We start from the raw sequence: 18340 nt of genomic DNA, 5'->3' as shown, positions 1-18340 counted from the left end.
TAAATCTGAACATACTACTCACAAGAGAATGTGTGTGTGGGGGGGGGGGGGGGGTGCGCTTCCCATTCCCGCGTTGGGCACTTGATGATGACGACATGACAAAGCTGTTATTTTTTTCTATCTTTAATTGGATTCCAGACAAACAGTAGACATTCCTTAGCGAGGCTCCACACGGATGATAAACATAAAATCATCCCTATCACATTTACTGTGTAAGAAAAATAGAAGATTCCACTTTGAGTTGGGTGGGGGGGGGGGGTGATGGGGTTCATACTGACTGTACTTTTTGGTCTCAGATGGCTCTGAGGGCTGTGGAGGACCCTTGGGTGGGTGGTGGTGGGTGGGTCCGTGTGGGGCGGCTCACCATAAGTGTGTTTCTCTGATCTCTGCTATCACCTGGCTGGCTTTCTGCAGCGCCTGGATACACCAATCCAAAGTATTTATGTGTGTGTTTGCTGGTTGCTATGTCAACATGCACATAAGGTTACTAAGAAAACTGTTTACCACCTCCTAAATAGACTTTTTAACATTATTAGAGCACTCTAGATGTCAAATAACAGGCCTATAGTCACCTTTACACTTCTATTAGTCAATATAGTAGACATAATACAGAACCTGTTTAACACCTTCTAAATGGACTTTTTAATGTTATTAAAGCCCTCTAGACATGACATAACACCCCTATAGTCACCTTTACACTCCTGTTCCTCAATATGGTAGACATAATAGGAGAAATTAAGACATACAAAACCTGTTTACTACCCTCTAAATAGACTTTTTAACAGTGTGTCTATCGAAGGTCAAACAGGTTGACAATATTAGGAGTGTAAATGTGACTATGGGGGTGCTATTCCATGTCTGCAGGGTTCTAATTATCTTCAAGTGTGTCTATAGAAGGTCAAATAGGTTGACTATTGGATATTAGGCGTGTAAAGGTGACTATAGGGGTGCTATTTCATGTCTAGACGGCTCTAATAATGGTAAATAATGTTAAGAAGTGCATTTAGAAGGTGTTAAACTCATTTTCTTTAACTATAAAAGTATTCAATTCCACTTATCATGGTTGGGTCTGGAGCCAATCGATTGCCATAAACGAGGGATTACCAAAAGAACCCATTTGCAATTAGATACTGCTGTTAGATGGCAGTAAGAGGGCTAGCGCATTTCAGCGTCCAGATATGGTCACCAATGGTTTCCTAATGAAAAAAACAAAAACAAAAAGTGTACCGCCGAGTGTTTACCTGGAGCATGTCGGACGCCTCGTTGCGTCGCTGCGCCATGTCCTCTGACTCGGTCAGCAGGTCATCCAACAGCACGGCCTTATACAGCTGGCCCACCAGCTCGCTCTGCAGGCAGTCTTTGACGTGGTTCACCAGGAAGTGCATCACCGCCTTGGGCACACTGAGGGGAAGAGGAGGAAGTAGAGACAACACGGTGATCCATGGTGTAGTTGGTGTGGGAATACAATTCTCTGCATGGAGGGTGAAGCTCAGGAGGATGAACACACGATGAGCTTAGTGGAGTATGGACCATGTGACGGCGGTCGTCAGGTACCTGTCCTGGATGTTCTTCCGGACGATAAGAAAATAGGACTTGATGAGTCTCTCAATGACCTCACAGTCTCGCTGCTCCCGAGCGGACAACTTCCTGGATACTGGAACAGGCTGGAGGACAACGAGAACAGGTATGATGATGTAACCTAATATAATTTTTAATAATCAAAATGCTGTCCCTCAAATGCTTTATTCATCCATCACCGTATCGGTCTCCCTACAGGCGGTCCTTGGTTCCAAAACTGTGAAATGGGAAATTGAGTTTTAGTGCAAACAGGAACTATTCATGGTTGGTTGACCGCGTTGCAGGAAGACCTGAAACATCCCAACCAAAGCAGGCAGCCAAACACCCGCTTCCCCTCCATTCCTGAGGCATCTTCTCACCACCTAAGATGCTATTGGACAACCCGGTCAGGAACCCTACTGCTATATCTTTGTTACGTAATGACCCACGGGACTGCTCTAAATTTGAGGTGTGTCTAATTGATCTTAAACAATGGATGTCCTGGAACTTTTGACTCTTAAACCCTGACAAAACTGAGATATTGATTATTGACCCAGCTGGACAGAGTTACCTGGTTAAGGACAACACTCTGAGCTTTGATAAAAGAATCGTGGTGATGGCTTTCCTTTTCTATGGCGCACTGTCACATGGGAAACATAATAAAGTGTAAAAGTGAATTAATCACCAATAACTTCCAGATAGTCTCATGTTTACATCCCAAAATAGCATTTCTACTTCATTTGTTGACGCACACTCGTAACTAGGGATCGACCGATTTGGTTTTTTTCGGGCCGATGACGATTTTTTTCCATCACCCTTAGCCGATGGCCCATTTTGCTTGGGCCGATACTGCTTTTGCTCCCTCAATTTATATGAAAAAATGACTACGATAAATATTCCAGGTCTCAAGTTGAAACAAATATTTATTGAAATGTAAACACTGAACACAGTAGGATTCAGCTTTCTTAAACACACATTTCAACAGCATTATCATTGTGCAGCATGGGAGGAAACCGGAGTACCTGGAGAAAACCCACGCATGCACGGGGAGAACATGCAAACTCCACACAGAGATGGCCGAGGGTAGGATTGAACTCGGGTCTCCTAGCTGTGAGGTCTGCGTGATAACCACTCGACCTCCGTGCAGCCCCTGAGGTAACATATACGTATAACAAAGTAAAGTCCTGACTTACCACGTCGAGCAAATTAACAGCGTGGCCCTTCTGTGGGCTGCTGACAAGGGGGGTGGTCTGGGGCACCACCCTGTCACCCGAACCATCCTCTCCCTTTTTCAGCATTCCCCTCCAGTTCCCCGTCCCACCATCCACCTGCTCGCTGGAAGAGCTGCCCTGAGTGCCAACGGCTGCTGCCTGCGGGTCAGATGACATAAGAGAGACAAGAAAGAAGCCTTTAATATTTTGGACCAGCTCTTGGATCGAATCTTAGTAGAATTGCTGTAGCTAATAAAATGTTTAGCAAATGCGTACGGTTTGTTGTGCCTTGTCTCGGGGGACAGCAGAGGGCAGGTCTCTCATCCTGTTGCGTCTTTGCTCCTGTTAAACGCATGTAAAGACAGTTTTATATCTCTGATCAATGCAATTAACAGCTGATGAGTGCAGAGGTGACAGGTTCGTACCTCAATATTATGGTTCATGAGGCCGCAGGCATCGGCAAAGTCCGGGTGCTTGGTGTTGATGTACGCCAGCTCAATCGCTACCAGGTTGTGAACCTTTCAAAAGGAAATAAACCAATACATTTATTTGTATAGCGAATTTCAGGATACTTTAACAAAATAAAGTTGTAGAAAATACAATAGTATACAAAATACAACATTCAGAGCTAAAAACAAGGCAAAGCAATTAAGTAAAAAATGTTTTTGAGTTGCTTTTTGAAGGTCAGAGCAAGCATGGAATGAATAGGGCAAAGAGGGTGGGGGCAGCGAGGCGGAAGGCTCTGTCTCCCCAGGTTTCAGAGCTTGGTTCTAAAGGGAAGTGTCAGGATGTTGGAGTCTGAGGAGCAAAAGGGACGCGGGGGATTGTGTGGATGGAGCAGGTCTCTGACGTATGGAGGGGCCACATTGGTAATGGTAATGGTTTTATTTCATTTGAACATGCATCAAATTCCAATTGAGTGCATCCCATAATCAGTTCCCAGTTCCACATGTCCAAAAGGAGTAGGAAGAAGCAAAGCTTATTAAATCCTACCCCTCCATCTGGTACTTTTACAATCACTAACTCTTACATTTGTTCACTTCCTGCTTTCCTAATATAGTTTAAGGGTTTTTTTTGTTTGTTTTTTTTAATAATGTACCTCGTACGGAAGTACTCTGTGATATGAGCATCCAATGCCATAATGGGTACCATAGTAAGTGTCAATATAGTGATATATATAGCACATCATGACTGGTTCAAGACTCTTCATCCTTGGATTTAGCAAACATCAACTGCTTGTATTGTTTCTTGAATTGGCTCATCGTTGTGCATTGTTTGATTTCCTTACTCAATCCATTCCATAGTTTGATTCCACATACTGAAATGCTATGGCTAGCATAACGTAGTCCTAGCATATAAGTATTTCAAATGTACTTCTTCCCTGAGATCATATTTCTCCTCTCTTGTAGAGAAGTATTGGATGACATTTTTAGCTAATTGCTTATTTTTAGCCTTATGCATTATTTTAGCTGTTTGAACATGAACTATATCAGCAAGTTGAAGTATTTGTGATTTTACAAATAAGGAGTTAGTATGTTCTCTGTAGGCGGCATTATGAATTATCCTTACTGACCTTTTGTGAAGCACATTTAGCCAGTGAAGATTGCTTTTCTAGTTATTATCCCATATTTCCACACAATAAGTAAGATATGGTAGAACCAAAGAGCAATAAAGAGTGTGGAGTGAATTTCTGATTGAGAACAAATGTTGCTTTGTTCAATATTGAAATATTGTTCAACATTGTGGAGAGTGTTGAAGGACTTTGATATGAATACATTAGGGGGCAGGGGGGCCAGTGGAGGTTTTGAATAATAGTGGATATGCTTGTACCATTTCATTGGTGACTGGCAGTCTCTTCCTTAACAGGGAGGTGACCACTTCTACGATGGCGTCATGGAGCTTTGGAAACCTCAGCAGCTCCTGCAAAAACGAACAATTTTTAATCTTCATACTTTTTCCACTTTCCAAATGTAGCTAAAATGTTGTACTTTCATGTAAAACGATGCCAAACTTTCAGATAATTACAGTGCATCCGGAAAGTATTCACAGCGCTTCACTTTTTCCACATTTTGTCATGTTACAGCCTCATTCCAAATTGTATTAATTTAATCTCTTACCTCAAAATTCTACACAAAATACTCCATTATGACAATGTGAAAAAAGTTTTTTTTGACATGTTTTGAATTTATTAAAAATAGAAAACAAAAAAATCACATTTACATAAGTATTTACAGCCTTTGCTTAATACTTTGTTGATCCACCTTTGGCAGCAATTACAGCCTCAAGTCTTTTTGAATATGATCCCACAAGTTTAGCACACCTATCTTTAGGCAGTTTTGACCATTCTTCTTTGCAATAAGTCTCAAGCTCCATCAGGTTGGATGGGAGACGTCTGTGCACAGCCATTTTCAGATCTCTCCAGAGATGTTCGGTCGGATTCAAGTCTGGACTCTGGCTGGGCCACTCCAGGACATTCACGGAGTGGTTCTGAAGCCAATCTTTTGAGATCTTGGCTGTGTGCTTCGGGTCGTTGTCCTGCTGAAAAATGAACCTTCGCCCCAGCCTGAGGTCAAGAGCGCTCTGGAGCAGGTTTTCATCCAGGATATCTCTATATATTGCTGCATTCATTTTTCCTTCTATCCTGACTAGTCTGCCAGTTCCTGCTGCTGAAAAACATCCCCACAGCATGATGCTGCCACCACCATGCTTCACTGTAGGGATGGTATTGGCCTGGTGATGAGCAGTGCCTGGTTTCCTCCAAACATGGCGCCTGGCATTCACACCAAAGAGTTCAATCTTTGTCTCATCAGACCAGAGAATTTTGTTCTCATGGTCTGAGAGTCATTCAGGTGCTTTTTGGCAAATTCCATGTTCCTTTTACTAAGGAGTGGCTTTCGTCTGGCCACTCTACCATACAGGCCTGATTGGTGGATTGCTGCAGAGATGGTTGTCCTTCTGGAAGGCTCTCCTCTCTCCACAGAGGAACGCTGGAGCTCTGACAGAGTGACCATCGGGGCCTTGGTCACCTCCCTGACTAAGGCCCTTCTTCCCCGATGGCTCAGTTTAGAAGGCCGGCCAGCTCTAGGAAGAGTCCTGGTGGTTCCAAACGTCTTCCATTTACGAATAATGGAGGCCACTGTGCTCATTGGGACCTTCAAAGCAGCAGAATTTTTTCTGTATCCTTCCCCAGATTTGTGCCTCAAGACAATCCTGTCTCGCAGGTCTACAGACAGTTCTTTTGACTTCATGCTTGGTGTCTGTGCTCTGACATGCACAGTCAACTGTGGGACCTTATATAGACAGGTGTGTGCCTTTCCAAATCATGTCCAATCAACTGAATTTACTGCAGGTGGACTCCAATTAAGCTGTAGAAAGATCACAAGGATGATCAGTAGAAAAAAAGATGCACCTGAGCTCAATTTTGAGCTTCATGGCAAAGGCTGTGAATACTTATGTAAATGTGATTTCTAAGTTTTCTATTTTTAGTAAATTCAAAAAGAGTCAAAAGAATAACTTTTTCACATTGTCATAATGGAGTATTTTGTGTACTTTCCGGATAAACTGTAGGTTTGAACATTTGAAGTGAGACTTTAAAAAGGTTTGGAATGGCTCTGAACGCTGTGACATCACAATGAACCGGACTTCCTTATATGGGTGTTCCTGAATACAAGCTGAAGGCTTGCCCTCCCTTGGCTCTGCTGCACTGTTTCATTGGTCTGAGTTCATCATGTTAGAACGCAGCTAGCGCTAATGGCTTCCAGGAAATAGTTGTTCAGGTTTGAAGATAGCTAAATTACATAAAGAAGCGACCAGAAGTGGTTGGAGATTCCAGGTGAAGTAAAAAATATGGGACTGTTTTGGCGGAGCTGAACTATCCGTCAAACTGTCCAACTTCATTAAGGACTATATTTTGGACCTGAACCGTATCTGGCTCTGCATTTTGGGATCTTCACCTGACTGCCCATGACAATGTGAGTTCTAGTGGCGATTTGGTGTCTTGGATCCAGGATGAAGCTTTTATTTCACCTGGTTGCGGATTTATTTTTCCCAAGAAGCTAAATCCCTGGGAGAGGTTGCATTTGTTGATAAATGTGCTCGCCTGTGTGCTGTAGATGCTGCAGTGCTGGATGATCCTCTGCATCTCCTCGTGAACCAGCTCCACACAGCGCAGACTGGGCTCCTCCAAACGCTTCACTTGCCTCTTGACCAGCAACTCAAAGGACACTTCGGGCACAAACAAAGCAGGCCTAGGGCCCTGAAAAAGGAAATTCACACCGCTGAGCTTAGAATTAATTATTCTGGGTGGTTGCGTATCAAACATGTTGGAAGAGCCCACCGTTGCATTTCTGATTGCAGTAAGCACATCGATGGTCGTCAGGCCCCCCAGGGGGTCGACGGACTCCAACGTGCGGCCAAACGTCTCATGAAATATGTAACAGATCCTGGCGCCGCCACAGCTTCAAGAGGTTGGAGAGAGAAAGATTGGTTTAAAATGCTTTGCAGCGGGCGCCAAAGCGTTGGTGATGACACTCACAGTTCAGCCGTCTCTATGTACTTGGCCGTGCCCTCGATGGTGTTGCAGTACTCTGCGGCGAACTTGGTGATGAGCTGCAGCAACGTGGCGCTTTTGTCCTCCACCGGCTCTCCATAGCTGTTGAGGAGCGACTGGTATTGGGCTGCCAGCACGTTGATCCTGGTTTTGAGCTCAGGGAGGCAGTCTCGGATGTGGTGCATGAGCAACCTAAAGCAACGTACGTAAACCAAGCCACATGTGGGACAATACGTTAGGTCTTCACTGGGTAGCAACATTTTCAAACAGGAAAGTTCCGTTCTACCTATTCAGTGTCCTGGCAAGATATTTGGTTCCACTTCTGTTTGCAAGGGAGGGGTACTTCTTCTGTAGAAAAGCGTATTCATCACGTATGGCATCTGTAACAGACTTCTTCTGATTGATATCCAGCTGGCTCCTGTGAAGAGTCATGAACACAGCGTTACCGCAAGCGCACACTGGGGTGATGTACTGCCACGGCAGAGTGACCTGTTGACGACTCCAATAATGCCCAGTTTCACGGGAATGACTCGGCCCATCAGTATGTCCATGGCGTCTGTTCCTGCGTCCATCAAATCCAGCTTGGTGACCACTGCTAGTGTCCTCCTGCCTGTACCAGCGACAAGGACAAAATTTAAGAGGCACGGTGATTACAATGTAGCCATGCATACTCATGATTCAGCATCCCCCAATGTGCTAAATTGAGCACTCCTTCAATTTAGCACTATTGTTCATATCGGAATACACTGAAGTTGTTGTGGAGGATCTCATGTTTCAAGATGGCGCGCCACTCCGTATTTTCTTCAATGTTTTTAGTGTTTAATGGTACTTTATTAGTACTTTCTTATTTTTGTTTGTGCCTTACCGACTCCTTAAGCACGTGTGCAGCTATGGACGTTCATCTTGTTACAATTGCAGCTTGCGTATTGCTCCATTGTTTACACTCGGGACTAGCTGCTAGCATTGAGCACTCCTTTGCTACGCAGAGCGGAGATACAAAGGAGGAGAGGCCTCATAGCGTGAGTGAGTAACGAAAAAGACAGTATAAAGGTCGCTGTATAAAGACGGTACCAACCATGTTTACCGTCCGTCATCACGGGGATCGTGACATAGAAACGCTAACGGTGCTAACCTGGCTGCAGAGAGACTACCGTGACTGCAGCATGATTGCACTGAAGATTGAACATTATATTTAACTTTTTCTATATTTATACAAAGATAATATACTATTTTATTTCAGCTGCTGACTCACTTTGTGGAGAAAAAAATATCTGGATATATATATCGTATATTGATATTCTACCTAAATATATCAGGATATGAGTTTTGGTCCATATCTCCCAGTCCTGGTGTAACATCACATGTATCTTTCTCGATTAAAATTGTTGCAAAGCCATGTAAAGCCAATTATTTGGCAGGGAGAAGCCGTCCACCGAGGTGGGAAAAACAGCCGTAAGAGGATGTCGCCCGCTGCCGTGGCGGCCGATGATGTCACTCCTGTCCTAACCTTGCGAGCTGGTTGCTTCCAACGTTTTTCTGCATGCACGCAAATAATAATTTGCATCCCAGTTTTCTTCATCAAGCTTAGCGTGCCGTCTGAGGGATGAAACTGCCCTTACATTTCTTTTGTAGGAAGGCGCTAACTAAAACAGGGCTGTGACGTTGATGTACTACACTCAGCACTTTGGGTTGTTTCTTTTCAAAGTTTCCCAGAGTGCTTTGCTGTACTATTGTTGTAAATGGAGAATAAATTATACGTTTAAAGCTCACATTAGCCATGTATACATGGACCCAAATATTCCATTCGGGTTATTTGCATTGTTATTTGCAACGGAAAGAATGTAACCTTTGTATACACCTCATTCCCAAAGAAAAATGCCAATCCGAATGAATATATAATGGGATTCCCAGGGGTGGAATATTCCTTTCCCCAATCCGATTGAGGTATCTTGTACCCCGCTCAAACGGAAAGTTGTCAGACTGCGTTCTTCTTCGTGGTGTTTTTCTTCTTCTGTTGTTTATTGGCGGTTGGCAAGCAGCTTTGGTGTGCATTAGCGCCATCTGTGGAACAGAATCTAAACACTTCTATACGCCATTCACAAGTCAATTTTTATTCAAAAAGAAAATACATATCTATATAAAACATGTGCCCAGCTTAATATTAAAAAAAATCTTGCTAATAAAATATTAGCAAGATTGAACTTTATCTTTTCCTGTTCCCGGGTGCGTTCTTTCAGCGAATGCTGAGATATAACGTAACACGCAGCTCGAGACGTTCGTCCATTTAAAAAAATGGAGGCCAGCAATCGGCACTGGACTGCTAAAGAAAGTTTGTTTTTGATTCAAATTAAATTTCAAGGCTGGACGAAGGAAAAACTGGCAATACGGAATTATTCCAACAAGTGAAAGAAAAACTCAAGGAAGTCGGTATCACGTGATGTTGATGTTTACGCTTTACTGGGCATGCCCCATTGACTATTCTGGTTGATTGGAATATTCCTTTCCATGTATACCATTGCTTTCGTAAAGATTCCATTCGTAAAGAGAAAAACTCCTCATGTAAACGTGGCTAGTGTTGTTGGTTATTTGGAGGAGAAGTACGACAGATGCTGTATTTGCTTTAAGAATGTTAACAGAGAAGTACAGAGAAGGTCAGAGGGAGCTGCATTGTGTCTTTGTAGATGTGGAAAAAGCCTATGACGGGTGCCTAGAGAGGAACTGTGGTATTGTATGAAGAAGTCTAGAGTGACAGAGAAGTATGTTGAAGTGGTGCAGGACATGGATGAGGACTGGAAGACAGGGGTAAGATGTGTTGGAGGTGGGACTGCATCAGGGATCAGCTCTGAGCCCCTTCTTGTTTGCGATGGTGATGGGCAGGCTGACAGATGAGCTTAGACAAGAATCACCATGGACTATGATGTTTGCAGATGACATTGGGATTTGTAGTGAGAGTAGGGATCAGGTGGAGGAGATGCTGGAAGAGTGGAGGTTTGTCGTGGAAAAAAAGAGGAATGAAGATTAGCCGCAGCAAGACGGTGTATATGTGTGGGAATGAGAGGGACCCAAAATGAAAGGAAAGGTATACAAAACTGTGGTGAGACCAGAGACAGTGCCACTGAGGAAAAGACAGGAAGCAGAACTGGGGGTAGCAGAGATGACGATGCCGAGGTTCTCATTGGGCGTGACCAGGATGGACAGGATCAGGAAGGAGTACATCAGAGGGACATTACATGGAGATAAAGTCAGAAAGGCCAGACTGAGATGGTTGGGACATGTCCATAGGAGAGATAGTGAATATATTGATAAAAGGAATAGGATAGAAAGGTCCATTAGGATGGTGTGTCCCTTTCACTGGACTACAAGGACTTCAAATGAGGGGGTAGCATTCACTCGAACGGGGAGGATCTTCAAACTCTCGCAATAAAGTAGGCCAAATAAAGTTTAGTGGGAGTGAGCCAAGTGTCAAAAATCATTTTATGGGTTTAACAATGACTTTTGCCTATCCCGGTGGTTCCCAAATACACCTCCAAGATAATACCGACTGTGAGTTTCATTGCTGTGAAGCTAATCCTTCAAAAAGCAAAACGCAAACAAAGAAGCGGGGAAATTACCGTCAGGGTCAACCTCCCGGGCCACCTTCAGGGCCTCGGACGTAGCCATGTCCGTGTTGGCAGCGGTCACAGCCAGGATGATGGAGTTGGGATTGGAGATGTACTTTACAATCAGTTCCCGGATCAGGATCTCAATATCCTTGGGTTGGTCTCCCACAGGCACCTTCGCCAACATACACACCGTCTAAGAACACTGTGGCATTCTGTGAGACGTGCGTTTAGTGTCGCTCACCTTTGTGATACCAGGCAGGTCCACCAGTGTGAGATTAACAACATGAGGTGAGAAGACCTTCAGGTGAATGGGTTCATCACTGATACCCTGGAACAAGAACGCTACTTACATTTTGTGCAAAAGTCTGAGGCTGCAACATAATGGAGATGCACAATATGTTTTTTTCACCTTTTTTTCAAACCGATATAGATAACTTTCTGCTTCTCAAGACAGATATGGTGCAGATAACGTTTTTTTTTTTTACTTTTTTGTAATTGAAAAAAAATTGATTTAATTGGTGACTCCAAATTGTATGAATGTGAGTGTGAATGGTTGTTTGTCTATATGTGCCCTGGGATTGGCTGGCCACCAGTCCAAGGTGGACCCCGCCTCTCACCTCAAGACAGCTGGGATAGGCTCCAGCACCCCCGCGACCCTAGTGAGGATAGCGGTATGGAAAATAGAATGGAATGGAACGATGTAAGTGTACTTTGTGCACGCCTGGAGGTAAGAAGGACAAATGAGGATTTGACCAAGTGTACTTGTTGATTATTCATTCATTCATTTTTTACCGCTTTTCCTCATGAGGGTCGCGGGGATGCTGGAGCCTATCCCAGCTGTCTTGGGGCGAGAGGCAGGGTATACCCTGGACTGGTGGCCAGCCAATCACAGGGCACATATAGACAAACAACCATTCACACTCACATTCATACCTATGGACAATTTGGAGTCGCTAATTAACCTAGCATGTTTTTTGGAATGTGGGAGGAAACCGGAGTACCTGGAGAAAACCCACGCATGCACAGGGAGAACATGCAAACTCCACACAGAGATGGCCGCTGGTGGAATTGAACCCTGGTCTCCTAGCTGTGAGGTCTGCACGCTAACCACACGACCGCCGTGCAGCCCCACTCCGAGTATGATACAGATAATTTAGATGGTGTTCTCCCCGTCCATGCGTGGGTTTTCTCCGGGTACTCTGGTTTCCTCCCACATTCCAAAAAAACATGCTAGATTAATTAGCCACTCCAAATTGTCCATAGGTATGAATGTGAGTGTGAATGGTTGTTTGTCTATATGTGCCCTGGGATTGGCTGGCCACCAGTCCAGGGTGGACCGCGCCTCTCGCCCGAAGACAGCTGGGATAGGCTCCAGCATCCCCGCGACCCTCGTGAGGATAAGCGGTAGAAAATGAATGAATACTGGTCTCCTAGCTGTGAGGTCTGCGCGCTAACCACTCGACCGCCGTGTAGCCACTTGTTGATTAGTCCTAGTAAAATATCATCACATGAATTCTACCACATGACTACTATCAGGAGATTCAGGGTAAACAGCGTGGCTCAGTAAGGTGCACTGTATGCGGACACATACTCCGAGCACCTGGTGTGATGTCACGGAGGTCTCTGGCAAACCTTTTGCACTTTTCCAACTCTTTTGGAATAGAGTAGACATAGGACAGTCATGGCAGATTCTGCAGTAAATGATGACGATAAGGGCATACCTTGTTAGTACCAGATATTCTTTCTGTTTCTGCTTCAATTTCTTGACGAATCTCCTCAAAATGTGTGTAAATCTAAAAAAAACAGCAGAAAAAAAAAGAGTAAGCATCTGCAACACACGGTGGTGAGGACTTTATACCATCATAGTTCCAAATAATAAATCCAAAATTAAAGTTACTGAGAGCTAATTTACCTTGTTTTTGGTGTGCAAAAATTTGCCCCATTCCTCACCATCGACACCTGCAAACAACAAAGTTGCATTACACAAACATGTGACCAAAAGATCACTCGTCTTTTTTTCCAAAATAACTTTTTCCACAGTGGAAATTGTGATGGAAGCACATTAAATCCTGAAGCATGAAGAAGGAAGGCGTGTTTTAGGACGCAGAGCAATAAAGGTAACGTGCCATCATCTCGGGGTTTGCTGCCACTTCAGGACATTCACCGAATGATTTCTTGGAACATAAATGCAAATCCCATTTGTGAAATTTTGATTATTTACACAATTCGAAGTGGGGGCAAAAATTGTGTGTGTGTGGGGGGGGGGGTGTTGCAGGCCACAAAAACTAAGGGTGGAATGGTGCCGATAGGGGGCGGAATACATGGGGAGGTTATGTAATGTATAAACACCATAAGGCTAACAACATGATCGAGGAAATAAAAGGTTCTCTTCTCATTATGTGTGGAAGTGGTACAATTTTGGCTGCTTTGTCCTCCTTCCCCACTCCACTTGAAACACTCAGTTGAGAATAAGTAAATTGGAGAGGCCAACTAGACAGCTTGCTAGCATGCTACGCTAGGCATCTAAAGGTGACTATAGGTGTGTTATTTGATGTCTACAGGGCTAATGATGGTAAAATGTATACCAAAACTATTAATATTGATTACTACTTTGCGGCAATTAACTTATCACGATCCGGTCTGGAAACAATTAACCACCGTAAACGAGGGATTACTGTCGGCAAAGATGAGGCATAATGTTAAATGCTAATCCTTTGATTTACTGAGGTCTCGAAGGGCATTTAATGGCATACTTTTCCCCGATAATTTTGGTTGAATTCCGATTTGTGTGACGCAAAGGACATTTCATGCTAATATTCGTATTACTACAAACGGTGAAGCAGTAACGGCAGCCTACAATGGAAGTATAAAAAAGGTAAAAATGTTAGCATGTTACCATTCTCTTCACTGGTCTTCCGGCGGTCTTCAGGGTCAATGTGGACCAGCTGTAGGATCAGGGGCCGGCGGGTCACGATGCCCGTGCCACGTGGAAGTACGTCCCTGCCAACAAGGCTCTCTAAAACAGAACTCTTGCCGCTGCTCTATAAGGAAAAACCCATGTAAATAACAATATGCATTGTAGGACAAATCAAATATAAATGTATATTACAATAGAGAGATAGCAAAGAGAGGACAAATACAGCATGACACACATGCGCCCTCCTTGGGTTTTTTGCATGTAGACGGGCCGTAGGAGCCCGTACGACCGGTGGCGACCTTGGCTTGACTTAAGGATTTAAGCTAGCAAAGGTTAAAACCTTCTGTGGCTCGGTTCGTCCCGATGATGCTTGCCAAAACAGCTGAGACAGCCACAGCCGATTAGCCCGCCAGTGAAGGTAAACATATCAGACCAAACCTGCCACCTTAAACCAATTGCATAATGTGAAAGCTACTCGACGAACAGACAATAGTAGTGTGCTATTTTGGCTAGAGATAGTTCTTAGTACGGTTGGGTGATATTTTTTATGTACCGACTGAATAAGATAAAAGAAATGCTATCATCGTGAGGAGATGGAACGCTGTTTGCCCCCATGTCTGCCTCAACAAAACAAGCGCGTCATGCAAAATATCTTCCAAATGTAGTTGGAATACTACATCTTCCTTCCTTTTTTTCAAATTTTGCCCATCATTCACAATCCTGATGTGAATGTGAACATATAGTTTTTTTCAATTTTCTCTGCATTATAATTCCTGAAAACATCTTACCAAAACTTCTTTCCTCGCCGCATTGAGTCCACATCATAGCTCAGTAGCTTGCGCTACTTCTGTCAATAGCAGCAGCATAGATACAGCCACAACACATACAATGTCCGCTATCCTTGAGATTGCTGTGTCTTCCAGCACAAAACTCCAGTCGTCAGGTGTCAACAATTGTTACGTATTTCCCATGACTAGCTAGCTCATATTGACCCATTTTCTCTCGTTACAATGCTCAGAAAAGGGAAAGAAATATAAAGAAAGTCCTCTAAAAAAACAACCTCTCACAACTTTGCATGGTTTGATATCCATGCTGTGATCGTGCATTAAAACGTACACTGATGATAACATGTAATAGTTGCAGTATCTTGCTGTACTTTGATGATACAACACACCACCGAAACTTCATTCCTTTTTCTACTTTTTCTATATTTATTTTTTTAAAAAGAATATACTATTTTATTTCAGTGGCTATTTTTCTCTAAATGTTTCTACATTTTCATAAAACGATACATACAATAACGATACATTACGATAAATTAAACAGCCTAGCTGATCAAGATAATAGGTTGTGATTGCTCTAATGTTAATTTTTTGTTAAGATTATAGAGTGGGCCACTAAAGTACATGCTGCGACCCTCAAATGGCCCCCGGGCCGGACTTTGAAAACTCTTGTTACGTCAAATACTAGCGCTCTGTATGACGGATTGCCGCAACAAAGAGCAACAACTAACAGTTGAGTGGACTGATTTCATTTTAAGTGAATTCCGCTGACCCACAGTCAATATAATGACAACCAATGAACCCGAAAGAAGTTGGCGCTGTATGATACGTTGGCGCCAGCTAACTAACTTGCTAGCCAAAGTGACGACTCTCACCTGTGTCCCCACAACAACTATCTGCGGCAGCTGAATTAGGTCCGCGCCCACCGTGTTAAAAACATCTTGCAGCTTGTTTATGACAGGTATGAGGGCCTCCATGAGCTCCGAAGCCGGTGCAGACCTGTCAAAATGGGACAGTTTTTCTTAGACTGCCTAACACGGACACAAAGTCATTCAATGTCCCACACGGTTAATGCTAGCTAGCTCGAGCAATGCCTTCACATCTCTTTGACAAGGCTAACTGCGCACAGCAATTGTACAGTGTTGCATTGTGGGAGATGGAGTGCGAGAAACTGACGTCCGATGGGATTCTCTTTGAGAGTCTTTTTAATTGAACTACATTTCTGGTAAGTGACGGCATAAAGAGTCGCACGTGACAATAATAATAGAAAAAGCGCCTACGCAACAGTAACCAAGGAGACGGTCAAAATATTTGGAGAGAAGCAAAAAATTATATTGTATGCAACGATTTAAAAAAAGAACGCTTAACATGTAAATAAAACAATAATTTAAGAAATAAGTAGACGTAATACTTTCTATTAAGGCATTGAACAAAATTTGTATTCTATTTTGCCAGAAAAAAATTAAAAAACGTAAACATGTGCTTCTTGACTAAATAGAATGGGCAAAATGGGTGTTGCTATATTGAAATAACAGGCTATTAACTTTTCATTTCAGATATTTCACTGTTTTAATTATTCATTTTATTTATTTCAATTTAACTCCATAAACACAATGCTTGAATGAATCCAAGTATCCAGTAAAAAAAAAACAAGTGTTCTCACGTATAAATAGCAGCAATTTGATCGTTTTATTTCTCGAAAGACATTGTCAAAGAGCAAATGCAAATGTCAGCCACCATCTTGTACAAAACGAAAGCGCTTCAATTTGATAGTTTACATCAAATAGGGAAAAATAATAAATATTGCACACTACAGACGTAACAGAGTCAGGAATGACAAAGCATATATATAGTATGTTATCTAATGTGTACATTTTGTACAGTGAGTTTCTACATTGGAGGCACAATGTTTACAAGTGTTTTAAACTCAATGCAAACCACATTTAAAAATAGCAGCGTCAGTCAACATTTTCACTAGAGCCCGCCCGATATGGGATTTCTGGGGCCGATGCCGATGTTTGGGACTGAGAAAAAACTATATCCCATATATCAGCCAATATATTGAAGCGGTTACTGTAGCTCTAATGCGTTAGTCTCAGAACCAGAACGGGAACCAAACGGATGTAGTGTGTCCTGTAACAATATCACACCGGCACGTTGTAGTTCATCATCACAAACATACTGTATGCCAGTAAGGCATAACAAATGTTGCATCTTAGGATGCAGTGCAGTCCGTGTATGTGGTCACCATATTTCCTCTGCGCTGCGTCACTGTCCTACAGTGCTGCTTGGATGTTCCGCGAAACACATTTTTCATCTGTTTGGGGTGTCTGTGCAAGGTAAACATTCTCTCTACGTCGTCCAACATGTCGTCAGAGAAACCCGCCCCTTGAAAATGCCTCTTGTGTTGGCTGTGGGGTTCTCTTTGGGAGTGTTCGTCAAAGTGTCGTCTGTGCCGAGCGTGCCTGTTGTGGCTGTAGATGTCAAAGTCCTTGAATATGTCGTCAAATTTGAAGCTGAAAGACTGCTGGGCGGCCCGTCTCTGACCCTGTTGTGTGGCTCCGGTGAAAAATGACAACTGGTCATACTCCCTTCTTCTGGTGGCATCTGATAATGCTTCATAAGCTGCAAGAAAGAAAGCAACGTGAGCAATTGCATTGCAGGAGGACGCATTAACCTGAGGGATGCATTGGAACCAGTAGGGGTGTCACAAGATCAAAACATGACAAGCTTCCTGGTTCAGAGAAAAATGTCTTGCCGTAATAAATTATTTTATCACATATTCATGAATAAGAGAAAATGAACTGGATCATTTTGTTCCTCTTGCCTCATGACACCCCTAGAAAGTGGCCATGTTTACATTAATACTAAAATGAAGGGTGTTCAAATTTCAACCTTACCTTCTGCAATTTCCCTGAATTTGGTTTCTGCATCCGGACTGTTGTTCTTATCAGGGTGATACCTCATAGCAAGCCTGTGAAAAGCTTTCTTGATTTGCCTATCAGTGGCATCTTTAGACACTCCCAATATGTCGTAGTAATCCTTTTTGGCTAGAAGCAGCTCTGTAATCATGAGGAGGCACACGGCTAACTTTAACGCTGACTGCGCATTGGCCATTGCTCACCTGTCATGCACAAGAAACATGCAAAACATGTAAGACACACAAATCAAAAGCAATGCAGCTCCCATATTAAATGTTAAAATTATAGCTCGCAGCCCGATCAACTTAACATGTCTATCAATACTAAAACTACAGTAGTCGCCCCATTAACATGGCTAGCAACACACACAGCTAACATCCATCCACACGTCTCTTCAACGTGTCTTACTCACCTTTAATTAATCAAAAATGCAAGCCGAGATGCTTGAGTGTAATATATATTTAACAACCGAAGTCAAACGATGTTAGCTTGAAGAGAAACCGATGGAAGCTGGCGCCATCGTTGCAATCATTTCTTCTTCGTTGACTGTCGACCTGGACAGCATGGCAACCGGACATGTGTACACATTACTACCCTCTTTGGTAGCTGTGGGTACTACAAGGCTACGCTTTCCCAATAATAACACCGGGTGTCCGTGATGGCATAATTGGCTATTTTGACAATTATTTTACACTTTTACACCTAAATCAAGATGATCCCACCCCTATGGAGCAGTTGGGGATCATTAAAGGTAATACTTTAAAGTGAATGTTTTACATTCGCAATAAAAAAAAAAATACA

The 18340-nt window shown here is 43.1% G+C and overlaps 2 protein-coding genes across 2 annotated transcripts; both read right to left on the bottom strand.

Moving 5' to 3' along the window:
- Window positions 1-113: 113 nt before the first annotated feature.
- On the bottom strand, window positions 114-15765 carry dnm1l (dynamin 1-like). The gene is made up of 18 exons (XM_078791666.1): window positions 15494-15765; window positions 13816-13960; window positions 12832-12878; window positions 12641-12712; window positions 11161-11247; window positions 10929-11091; window positions 7807-7927; window positions 7604-7735; window positions 7303-7509; window positions 7105-7225; window positions 6868-7023; window positions 4599-4688; window positions 3194-3286; window positions 3045-3110; window positions 2751-2927; window positions 1555-1664; window positions 1242-1401; window positions 114-417 (listed from the first exon to the last, which is right to left on the bottom strand). The coding sequence occupies exons 1-18, from the start codon at window positions 15593-15595 to the stop codon at window positions 361-363; spliced, it is 2106 nt and encodes a 701-aa protein (XP_078647792.1). The 5' UTR covers window positions 15596-15765; the 3' UTR covers window positions 114-360.
- A 408-nt stretch (window positions 15766-16173) lies between these two features.
- On the bottom strand, window positions 16174-18121 carry dnajb9a (DnaJ heat shock protein family (Hsp40) member B9a). The gene is made up of 3 exons (XM_058086342.2): window positions 17952-18121; window positions 17519-17742; window positions 16174-17243 (listed from the first exon to the last, which is right to left on the bottom strand). The coding sequence occupies exons 2-3, from the start codon at window positions 17733-17735 to the stop codon at window positions 16834-16836; spliced, it is 627 nt and encodes a 208-aa protein (XP_057942325.2). The 5' UTR covers window positions 17736-17742; window positions 17952-18121; the 3' UTR covers window positions 16174-16833.
- Window positions 18122-18340: the final 219 nt, after the last annotated feature.

The sequence above is a fragment of the Doryrhamphus excisus genome, linkage group LG6 (genome assembly GCF_037039965.1).
Source record: "Doryrhamphus excisus strain RoL-2023G ecotype Guam linkage group LG6, RoL_Dexc_Guam_v1.1, whole genome shotgun sequence".
Lineage (NCBI taxonomy): Eukaryota > Metazoa > Chordata > Actinopteri > Syngnathiformes > Syngnathidae > Doryrhamphus > Doryrhamphus excisus.
The sequence above is the reverse complement of the archived record's forward strand: the minus strand, read 5'-3'. Positions and strand labels throughout refer to the sequence as shown.